The sequence below is a fragment of the Hyperolius riggenbachi genome, chromosome 4 (genome assembly GCF_040937935.1).
Source record: "Hyperolius riggenbachi isolate aHypRig1 chromosome 4, aHypRig1.pri, whole genome shotgun sequence".
Taxonomy (NCBI): domain Eukaryota; kingdom Metazoa; phylum Chordata; class Amphibia; order Anura; family Hyperoliidae; genus Hyperolius; species Hyperolius riggenbachi.
In genome coordinates, this window is record NC_090649.1 from 350,887,496 (window position 1) to 350,899,727 (window position 12,232).

Consider the following 12,232-nt stretch of genomic DNA (forward strand, 5'->3'; position numbering starts at 1 on the left):
ACTTATTTTGAGTATTTTCTTTAAAAGGCATTTTATGACCAGCTGTGAATATATTACCTAAGAGAAACCTCAGGAGAAAAAGTGAATTGCACACGGGCTTGCCTGTGCTCACTTGCTGAACCATTGAAAATAAAGAATGGCTCCCAATTATTGACTGAATCAATACACTTTTTTTGCTTGGGTATGACCATTTCTGACGTAGTAAACTTTGCCCAGACCCTTTAGTTTTTACTGTAAGGGGATTCTACTGTATAGAAGGGATTCTACTGTATAAAAAAATTGAGTCTTAGTTGTTGGTATTGTAAACTGAGGAGATTGAGTCAAACTGTTTGTACCGGCTCCACTGCCTTGGTAGTATATGCCTGGACTAGATTAAAGTGTTTAACAAGTTCTTTTTGTAACTTTTTGGAATTTATCGGCATTGTTTCAGGTCGGAAAATGCAAAATATGTCTGCATACGTCACTAGCAACTTACTCCGGTTTCCTGATGCAACTGTAAAAGCACTACAGAAGGATGAGATTGAGTTGGATTCTGTTCCTCGAGCAAGCTTTACAACCGGTATGCTCAGTATTTGTCATTTTGGGCTTAAAGAGACACTTAACCCCCAGAGACCCAAATATAGAAAAAAAACGTAAATTTTTTTTTTCGAACGTTCACATGTTATAGGAGGCTTGTGATCCCTAAATCAGTGTTTTTTTTTTTATTTTGACATTTTAGTAACTTTTGGGGAGGATGTTGTAAGATTGCAACGCTGGGCCTGTAAGGTAGCAGAATTTCAATAGTGTCACTCTCTCTCTGAACACATGTAAGGAATAATTAAAAGTTTATTTGTACTTTACAGCTTATAAAGACCCACCTAAGTTTATGTATATACACAATAACAATAGTATAATAAAGAAAAAAGTAATTTTTATTATCAATTTAATACAAAAAATGAGTATCATATAAAAAAATTGGACCCAGACTATGGGCTTGATTCACTAAACCAGGAAAACACATAGCACAGCCTTTTTCACACCTTTTTTTTGAGTTTTCGCACTAACGTGAATTTGTGTGTAAACGTTATTTTTTTGCGCTTAGCGCTAAAACGCAAATTTTTCCCTGTGAAGCGCCCATTGACTTCTATCAGCGGTAATCAAGAAATTTCGTGTTTTTGCACAAAAAATTTCATGTTAGCCCAAATACGGGCAAAAACGGCCACGCTATGAAATAGCACTAGTGCAAAAATAGCACTTGTGCTATCTTCATAGCACGGTTTTGTGAATCGAGCCCTATATGTGCATGTTTTATTTGTTCATTTATTCAGTTATGGTAGTTCCAAAAACAGTTATTTTGCTCTGAAAAGCAGAGGCGAACATTGCACTTCCTGCAAAGTGTGTTGGTATAGCCTTTTGCACAGTGTCGGCACCGTCCTCTATCGGCTTTGATGGGAAAATGTCCAATCATGTCCTTGCAAACTTCCTTTGGAGGGTGTGCATTTGACTTTTTGGCTGTCATGGCAGCTGAAGAACCTCCATCTGTAAACTGCCTCTTTTGGGAAGTCAAGGTGCCCCCTCTTGATGAAACTGGGCTTGCAGATGGTCGCCCTCGCTTTGACACTGACCCAGCCGTTCCGATCAGGATAAGAGAAGATGCCAACTGGGCCTGAAACATTCTCCTGTTTAGCATCTGTTTCTTTGGGATATCCAAAGCTTTGCAGTCCCTTTTGTACAGGAGCCAAGCATTGATCACAGCTAGGATAATGGTGTGCCAGAAGATGTAAAGGTACCAGCGGCAGGACTTCAGTGGAAATTTGTATTTTGCTGCAAATGAGTCTAACAAATCCACTCTGCCCATTAATTTGTTATAGGCAGCCACGATATAAGGCCTCTCAACTTCAACAAATCTTTTGGCAGTTTTGTCCCAGCGTTGAATCTTCTCCACTGGTTGTGGGCCAGCAAAGGAAGACACAAGTGTAACCTGTCTGTTGTCAAACCATTTCACAGCACAAATGTTGTGATTTGACTCCACTCTGACATCAAAGCTTCCTCTACCCTTTTTCTTCAAGCTTTTCTCATCCTCAAGATTACAGTTTGGAAGGCGCACTTGTCTGGCTGTTCCTGTGTAATGAATTCCACAATCCAGCAGCCTAACTATCAATGGGATGCTGGTGAAAAAGTTGTCTGCGTAGATCTTGTAGTTGTGACTATGTGGAAGTGTGGAAGCAAGTTTCATCACAACATCCCCTGATAGTCCAAGTTCAGATCTTGCCCGTATTCCATTCACACTGCCTTGGTACACATCAAAATCACAAAGTATACCAGAGATTCCAGTCCTTGCCCACAGCTTGAACCCCCATGGGTTTGGCTTGCCACGCATGTACTGTTTGATGCTGCTGAATTTCCCCCTGAAAGGGATCATCATTTCATCCACAGAGTTATGTTCTTCAGGGACCACTTTTAGGCATTTCTCTCTGAAAGCATCAAGCCATGGTCTGAGTTTCCAGAGTTTGTCACTTTTTTGTTCCATCTCAGACACGGTTAGATTGTTCACAAAATGTAATGATGTCAACAGAGACTGGAATCTGTTTCGTGACATTACATCAGCGACAGGACTGTATCTTGTGTCTGCTTCCCAGTACATACGGACTCCAGGCATTTGGACAAGACCCATCTTCAGATACATGCCAATAATCTGCTCTATTTCCTTTGGGTTTGTGTTTATAGATGATCCTTTCTTCTGAAAACTGTACTGATTTGTGTTATCTGCCAGAGCATTGATCATATCTTCTGTCACAAACTTCTGAAAGTACTCCAGTGGTGTGCAGAGGGAATGGACATCATTACTGACATCCTGACCAGAAAAATCAGTACTGGGAGAGATGAAATTCTTTTTCAGCCATCGATATCTGTCACGGGGCCCAGTCTTGGCATCAGGATGTTCTGCCCCTGTTGGGATGATTTGAACATCAGAAGTTAGGTGGTCATCGGGTAATTAATTTTCCTTGTCCGCTTCACCGATAACTCCATATTCCTCTTCGTCACTTGAATCTGTGTCAAAGGGCATTTCCAAGTCACTGTCCCCATTCTGGATGGCCTCAATTACATCCTGCACACTATACATGATTTGTTTTTTCTTGGTTTCAGACATTCTGAAAGTTGAAAGAAAAGCTAAGTAACTACAAAGCAAATTAACTAATTATTCTAATGCAAAGATGCACATGTTCCTAAAACTTCACACTTTCCATTCCACAACTTCTATCAAGTAGACCTATTGTTCAATTAGACATGCAAACACTTTAATCCTCACCTCCTAGAGATTTATCACCTTCTCAAGTTTAAAGTGCAGACAAAACCTTGCTATCACTTTGACCCACTGTTGTAAAATTACAACATAGAAATAACCAGCTCTAAATCTCTTAAAATCAGTATATTCAATGATGTCATAAAATCTGCATGATCTACACATATTATTGATCACATAAAAAAATATTTCAAGCTTTTTACTTACTTTAGTCCTGATGTATCCCGTCCAAAACAACAAGGTGATGTACTCCAAAGCAGGCAACAGGGTTGTATGACTTCATGGCCAGATAAACAGACCTATTTACACATTCAACCATCCAATGGTGTTGCAGAACTGAACAATAGGTTCTATTAGTAATGTACATGAAGTTTTAAAAAGAAAAAAAATGGGGGAGGGTTTATTTTTGTAGCCTTAAATGTGATGTTGTAATATTACAACACTGGGTCTCTGGGGGTTAAAGAGGAACTCCAGTGAAAATAATGTAATAAAAAAAGTGCTTCATTTTTACAATAATTATGTATACATGATTTAGGCAGTGTTTGCTCATTGTAAAATCTTTCCTCTCCCAGATTCACATTCTGACATGTATTACATGGTGACATTGTTACTGTGGGCAGATTATGTAGCTGTTTCTAGCTGGTCTGGCTTTAACAGACAGCTGTAAGCAGCTATTTCCTGTCTGAACATTGTTACATTGTGGCAGTTTGCCAGGTGTACCATACGGTACCAGAGCCTCTTGTGGGAGGGGTTTCAGCACAAAATCAGTCATACAGCGCCCCCTGATGGTCTGTTTGTGAAAATCATTATTTTTCTCATGTAAAAGTGGGTATCAGCTACTGATTGGGATAAAGTTCAATTCTTGGTCGGAGTTTCTCTTTAAGCCTGAAAACAAAATGAGTTACTCACCTGGGGCTTCTACCAGCCCCCTGCAGTAGTCCTGTGCCCTCGCAGCCACTCACTAATCCTCTGGTCCCCCGCTGCCAGCTAGTTTCGTTTTACCGACAGGCCCGTCAGGACTGGCCACGCGTAGCTTTTTCCGCATTCCTGACTAATTGGCGCTATTGTGGGCCGCAACGCGTACAAAAATACGCATTGCCGCATTACGCACGCATAGATATGCGGCAATGCGTATTTTTGTATGCGCTGCGGCCCGCAATAGCGCTAATTACAGTCGGGAATGCGGAAAAAGCTATGCGTGGCCAGTCCTGACGGGCCTGCCGGCAAAAACGAAACTAGCTGGCAGCGGGGGACCAGAGGATTAGTGAGTGGCTGCGAGGGCACAGGACTGCTGCAGGGGGCTGGTAGAAGCCCCAGGTGAGTAAAACTCTTTTTTTTTTTCTGGCTTAAGGTTCACTTTTAAAGCAAGGAGTTCAAACTCCTTGCTTTTACTTATGGTTAACACGGTACAACACTCTACTGCTTCTCATTTGGGCTTAGACAGGGTTTTCGTAAGTCTCACTTTATTCAACAAAGCAGATTTTTACATCGTACTGTCAAGGCTGCTGTTTAGAATGCGATCTTAAAATTAAGCCCTAAAACTGACCTCTGTTACGAATGTTCTGTTTAATAGTGAAATGCATATAATTTATCTCGTAAGTTAAATTTCAGTTCAGGTTTGTTTAAGGGCCCGTTTCCACTATCACGAATTCGCATGCGGTGCCCGCATGCGAATTCGCATAGCCAGTGCAAGTGGATGGGACTGTTTCCACTTGTGTGTTTTCCTGCACGTTTTTCTGTGCAGAAAAAATCTGCAGGGTAGGGCCCTCAGAATTCGCCTGCGTGTGGAATGCAGGCGAATCGCACGCAATGTATTTAATAGGGAAATCGCATGCGTTTTCCCCATGCGTTTTTTGCCGCGATTTCGCATGCGATTTCGCATAGGTACCCATGTTAATTCACACAGGCAGTGACATGGTTAAAATCGCATCACCCTTACCTATGCGAAATCGCGGCAAAAAACGCATGCGGAATCGCACCCGCATGCGATTTTCCTGCGGTGATTCGCCGGCGATTCCGCAACGCTATAGTGGAAACGGGCCCTAAAAGTATTTGCGGCAGAGCATTAGCACAGAGGTCAGGCAACTGGCCATGATTATTAGAGAATGAACATGGCGGCTACTGTACTTCTCTTTCCTCTCACTTAAGGTTCACTTTTGAAATTGTTTGTTTGATTTAGGGAAAATGCCCCACCACACAATCTCAGTGCAACTCACTTTTATGCCCATAACTATACTGATCTCTCTTGATGTTAGCATTTATTAAGGAAAAAAAAAGTGTTTCCTGGTTGAGTTAAAAGGGAAAAAAGCATTAAACTCACCTGCCCTGTGCGCCTAGTTGATCCAGGGGAAAGTGAAAAACCTTGTGGATCAGAGATGAAAAACTAACTATAACAAGTAACTTGTCTGTGTATATCTTATTTAAAGTTTTTAGATAGTTTACACAGCATATCTAGCTGCAAACAGCTTCAAAAGTTTGATTTACTCCTGTGATGCAATGAGGGCAGCCATGTTCTGTTTGTCACATTGTCACAGGGTGAGGGCTGGAGATGCTATCAGCTTGCCTGTGTGTAAATTCAGTCTACTCTCCTCCTCCTTCCTCCCCTCTGCCTCTGAAATCAATGGCTAGTAACCTCCTCCTCCTGCCCAGACTGCGCTCCCATAAGCCCAAGGCACTGTGAAAAGCTGTGGGCGAGACTTGTTTAGTTTATAGGGAATTAGAGTATTAAAACGAAACAAAAAAAGTATTTGGCTTCAGGAATGCCTTATAAACTATATGAAAGGAACACAATTTTCTCCCATTCATCAGCTGGGACACCCTCTGGAGGATTGGTCCCCGCCCAATCCTGGGGAAACACAAAACACAAGCATAAAAAGCTCCCGCCCTCCCCTCATCCCCAGTGTTAATTGTGTTTCCGCCCGGGGAACACACGGAACTTGCAGCTCCCATTTTTTATTTTGCTATCCTCACCGGAGGGTGAGGTTTTTCCTAATTCTCGGCAGTACCTGTTGTGCAGGGTGGGCTAGGATCCAGGATCAGAGGCAGGAGGTCCGGAGAGAGTGAGCCCTGTAACGCAGTCTGCCGCCAGTTTTCTGAACGCCCACGGGTGGAATTGGGCTGTTCAGTTTCCGCCTTCCTCCTGCGCGAGCCATTTCCTTTCAATTTTATTGGCCGGCGCACGGAGGTCACTTCCTGTGACGTCAGAGGAGGCGGACAGAATAGGCGCATGGTTTCCGCATTTAAGCGCTGAGAGGGCGTGCGGGCGGCGGCAAGATGGATGGCCAGAATCGGAGTGTGGCTGCGGGCACCGCTGCCGCTGCTAGCGCCACTGCTACCGCCGCCGCTACCGCCGCCACGACCACCGGTACCGCTGCCGCAGTTCCTGCAACGGGTACGGCGGTTACCACTGCCTCCACGAGTGCTGCAGCCCATGAGACTAAGCCTCAACAAACGGATGGTGTGGTGAGTGGGAGGAATACACTCCCTTACATACTGCCAGTTAACTATATTTTTGGGTGTTTAACTGTTTTGTATGTATCTTTTTTCTATCTCCCTCTCCCCTCTTTTATCAATGCAGGCTAGAGTGGAGTCTGGGTCTTCTAGCAGTAGATCCAGATCAAAGAGATGCTGCCAGTGTTTAGTCAAGCTCTCATCTAGTTACACTAAAGCACTCTGCCAGTCATGTATAGATGCAGTTATTTCTGCAGAATCCTCTTCCATTTTTAAAAACATTATGCGTTCTGTTAAAAAGGATATGGATGAGACTCTTGGAAAATTTAAAGAATCTCTTCTTTCTGACCTTCCTGTGCCAGGTCCCTCCTCAGCTCCAGGTGCCTCATCAGTACCCATTGATCCCCCGCATAACCCCCCTGTCCCTATTCCTGTCCCAATCTCTGATTCAGTTCAAGGTGCCCTTAACTTAGATCACTTAGGGGAAGAGGGGGAGGAGGAGGAGGACTTGGAGGGTAGAGAGGATGTGTCAGACATGGAAGAGGGGGAAAATGCTCCTTCTGAGGATGAATCCGATAACGATTTTAAGAAGGCAGCCAGATTTCTTTTTAGTACTGAGGAAACAAGTGAATTACTTAAAGCAGTTTATGCCACGGAACAGATTCCTGAAGTTCAAAAAGAGCTTACGGCTCAAGATCAGGTTTATTCAGGGTTGGCCCAACAATCGGGGAGAGTTTTTCCCTTCCATCAATCTCTTAAAGACATTATAAAATCACAATGGCAGGAGCCGGAGCGTAAATTATTTATTCTCAAATCTGCCAAAAGAAAATTCCCTTTCTCTGCCTCTGACATTGATGAGTTTACCAAATGCCCAAAATTAGATGCGGCATTGTCCAAATATTCAAAAAACGCTGACCTCTCTTTTGAGGATGCAGGAGTGTTAAAAGATGCTATGGACAAGAAAATAGATCTTCTATTGAAAAAAGCCTGGGAATCCGCTTCCTTTGCGTTTATACCAGGTGTGGCTGCCACCTGCATTTCTCGTAATTTACGGGTTTGGATGGACAATTTGATCACTCATGTGAAAACAGGCTCAGATTTGAATACCTATGTTAAGTCTCTTCCGGTGGTCTTGAAGTCGGTGGCCTTTTTAGCAGATGCGGCGGTGGAACTTGTGCGGATTTCTGCACGTACTACCGCTTTAATTAACTCTGCGCGGAGGGCTCTCTGGCTCAAGACCTGGGATGGTGATTTGACTTCAAAAAATAAATTATGTGCAGTTCCCTTTGAAGGGGATTTATTATTCGGGAAGGATTTGGATAATATTCTTTCCAGATCGGCAGAAAAGGGGAAGCAATTTCCCAATAAACGCAAACCATTTAGAACGAATAAACCAGGTTTATTTAGGAGGCCTGTACAAAGCCAGGTCAAACAGCCAGCCCAGCAGCGGAAATGGTCCTTTCCCGCTGGCAGAGGACGTGGAGGGTTTGCACTTGCGAAACCAACCGACCCCAAAGGAAGTAAATGACACATTGCCGGTGGGGGGGAGACTTCTTTATTTTCTGTCCCATTGGGAAAAAATCAATCCCGACCCATTCATTTTAAAGATTATAAAAGACGGGTATCGACCGCAATTTTTTGTTCCTCCTCCCCCCAGAGTTTTTGTAAACAAATTTCCAAGGGACCCAAGCAAGGCTCAGGGTCTTCTCACGGAGATACAGAGACTGATTGCAAAGGAAGTGATCATTCCGGTGCCTCAAAGTCAGGAGTTTCAGGGTTATTACTCCCATGTGTTTTTGGTGACCAAAACCAACGGGGAATTCAGATTCATTCTAAACTCGAAGTCTCTGAACCCCTTTTTAGTTTACAGAAAATTCAGAATGGAAAACATTTTTTCAGTGAGGGCACTTCTTCAGGGGGGAGAATTTTTTGCGTCAATAGATTTACAGGACGCTTACCTCCACATTCCAATTGCAAAATCTCATCAGAAGTTTCTCAGATTCGCAATTCGAATGAGATCGGACGTGTCACTACCAATTTCAGGCCCTGCCCTTTGGAATAGCGTCAGCCCCGCGCATCTTCACCAAAGTACTAGCAGAGATAATGAGGGTGTTGAGAAATCAAGGAGTAAACATTATTCCTTACCTGGACGATCTGCTGATCGTTTCCAAAACAGAGACGGATCTCAAAGCCCACAGGGACCTGGTCGTGGAGGTTCTCTCTCGGATGGGATGGATCATAAACTACCCCAAATCGAAAATAGAACCTTCTCAGTCGATTATTTTTCTGGGGTTTGTGATCGATTCCATTCGGGAGAAGATCTTTCTGACCCCAGGAAAAGTGGAAAAGTTACAAGTAGGAGTCAGAGACTTACTACTACGCCAGGAGGTGGCAATAAGAGCAGTTATGAGGATTTTAGGTCTCATGACCGCATCCATTCCGGCAGTAGCTTGGGCTCAATTTCATGCTCGACATCTCCAAAACTGGTTATTGGGGGTATGGGACAAGACGCAGGAGTCATTGGACTCACTGGTACAGATACCAGCACAGGTGAAAGGGAGTTTTCACTGGTGGCTTCAACCTTGGAATCTGACTCAGGGCAGAATATGGAAACAAATAGACCCTATAAGAATGCACACAGACGCCAGTGCCTGGGGTTGGGGAGCAACGACGATGGGCCAACATTCCCAGGGGAGGTGGTGCAGGTCGATGGCCAAAAAATCTTCCAACTTCAGAGAACTCGCAGCAGTGAAAGAGGCACTTTGGGCTTTTCAGGACTTGATTCGACTCAATCATGTCCTAATTTTCTCGGACAATATTTCGACGGTAGCTTATCTCAACAGACAAGGGGGGACCAGATCTCTGTGTCTTTCCCGTCTGGCGACGGAGATTTTTGTTTGGGCAGAGGCCAATCTTTTGTCAATCGAGGCCATTCATGTGAAGGGGTCTCTCAATATCGAGGCGGACTTTTTGAGCCGCCACGAAATCGACCATGCCGAATGGGAACTGAACCAGGAGGTTTTTCTCTGGGTCACAGAAAGATTGGGTGTCCCGGACATCGATCTTTTCGCCTCACCGGTCAATACCAAGATTCCTCAATTTTTTTCTCTTCACAGGAATGCGAGTTCTCTGGGGTTGGATGCGCTATCGGTCCCATGGACGTTCGACCTGGGATATGCGTATCCACCCCTCAAATTAATTCCTCAGGTCTTAGACAAACTTCAAAGGGAGAAAGTAAACCTCATACTCATAGCCCCGGTTTGGCCCAAGAGAGTATGGTTCTCCACTCTTCTACAGTTGTCAGTTCAATCACCTCTCAGGCTTCCAGTCAGGCCGGACCTTCTACGGCAGGGACCGCTTTTTCATCCCAAGCCAGAACTTTTCAATCTGGCGGCCTGGATCCTGAGAGGATGATTTTAAGGAGTAAAGGAATTTCAGACAAAACTATCGACACCTTGTTAAGATGCAGAAAACCTATCACTCACAAAATTTATAGGAAGGTCTGGAAGGTATATATGTCTTGGTGTGATACACATAGTCGGAATCAAGGAGAGACAGGAACTGTTCTCGACTTTTTACAGGAGGGTTTTGAGATGAATTTGGCCTTAAGTACATTAAAAGTGCAGTGTTCAGCTCTATCAGTTCTCCTAGACAGACCCTTGGCACAGGAAAAGTTGCTCAAAGATTTTTTCCGGGCAGTTCAGAGATCTACACCTATTAAGCATAAGGTAGTTCCTCAGTGGGATTTGTCTCTAGTACTTAAAGAGAACCTGTACTGAGTAAAAATATTTAAAATAAACACATGAGGTAACTTCAAATGAACATTACATAGTTACCTTGCCATCAGTTCCTCTCAGAAGCTCAGCATTTTCTTCTGACAATAATCCCATCCAGTTCTGACAATATTTTGTCAGATCTGAAATATATCAGTTGCTGTCAGTAAAACATCAGTTGCTGTCAGTTATAGCTGAGAGGAAAACAGATGTACTGGGTAATGTCCATGTTTCCCTATGGCTCAAGTGGGCGATGTTACAGTTTAACTGTGTGCTGACCAGAAAGCTGTTATGGGGTAATGGCTATTTTCAAAATGGAGGACGGAAAATTCCCTTGATCATAGTGAGCAAATAGGACGCGGGACAGGAGAAAGACACTGAGGAGTAGACTACATGGAAGGTAAGTATGACTTGTGTGTGCTTATTTTGACTTTTATTTTCAGTACAGGTTTTCTTTAAGGTTCTCTCCGGCCCCCCCTTTGAGCCTATCGATGAAATTGACTTGAAATTATTAACGTTTAAGGTGGCCTTTTTGATCGCCATTACCTCAGCCAGAAGGTTGGGCGACCTTCAGGCCTTGTCGGTCAAAGATCCATTTTTGTCTATTTTTCCAGACAAGATTGTTTTACGTCTGGATCCAAATTATCTTCCTAAGGTATCCACTGATTTTCACAGGTCTCAGAACATTGTACTCCCCTCGTTCTGTGAGAAACCTTCCTGTGCCAAGGAACAGGAGTTTCACTGTCTAGATGTTAGGAGAGCCCTTCTATCCTATCTAGCCAGGACTAGAGAGTTTAGGAAATCTTCTCACTTATTTGTGCTATTTATGGGGAAGAATAAGGGACATCAAGCCTCTAAACAGACTATTGCCAGGTGGATATGCGAGACTATCTCTCTAGCTTATAAGACTTCAGACTCCACTCCACCAACCAACCTAAGGGCACACTCCACTCGATCGATGGCAACGTCATGGGCGGAGAGAGCAGGTGCTACGGTCCAGCAGATATGTCAAGCGGCAACTTGGGCGAGTTCTTCCACTTTCGTCAGACACTACAGGGTGGATGTTCTTTCGCAGCAGGATTTGTCGTTTGGCAGGAAAGTGCTTCAGGCTGTGGTCCCTCCCTAGGTGGGTGTTTACTTTTGTATCCCTCCAGAGGGTGTCCCAGCTGATGAATGGGAGAAAGCACCAGTTAGTCTTACCGGTAACGGTGTTTCTGTTAAGCAGCTGGGACACCGTCTACTACCCTACCCTATTCTGCGCACTTCCTTGGGCCTGTTTCTCTTGGAGTTATATAGTGGGTCACTTGGAGGTGCTTCGCTCTCCCTTTTTTCCTTAGTGTTCGGGCTTCCTTACTTTTTTATACACTGGGGATGAGGGGAGGGCGGGAGCTTTTTATGCTTGTGTTTTGTGTTTCCCCAGGATTGGGCGGGGACCAATCCTCCAGAGGGTGTCCCAGCTGCTGAACAGAAACACCGTTACCGGTAAGACTAACTGGTGCTATGCAATAAAAGTTTATCTCGGATTCACTTTAACCTCAGAACTTCCTCTCTGCTCTACAAGATGTTATGGCATAATAACCTTTAATGGAAAAAAAAATTTCTTTGTTACAGCTGATACAAATCCTGCAATAATTCTGCAGCGTCTACTTCCTGCTTTTATGGAAGCAGAAATATTGATAACATCCTGTGTTTACCAATTGGCTCTCTGTTATGGCAGGCAGCTGAC

At 43.9% G+C, this 12,232-nt stretch overlaps 1 protein-coding gene across 1 annotated transcript in view; it reads left to right on the forward strand.

The window, feature by feature from the left end:
* The window catches only part of LOC137504808 (protein ELYS-like), a 320,844-nt gene that overhangs the window by 49,603 nt on the left and 259,009 nt on the right, over positions 1-12,232 (forward strand). Inside the window, exon 2 of the mRNA XM_068233400.1 lies at positions 431-559. Coding sequence (XP_068089501.1) covers positions 439-559 — 121 coding nt within the window. The 5' untranslated portion in view covers positions 431-438. The remainder of the gene's footprint in view (positions 1-430; positions 560-12,232) is intronic.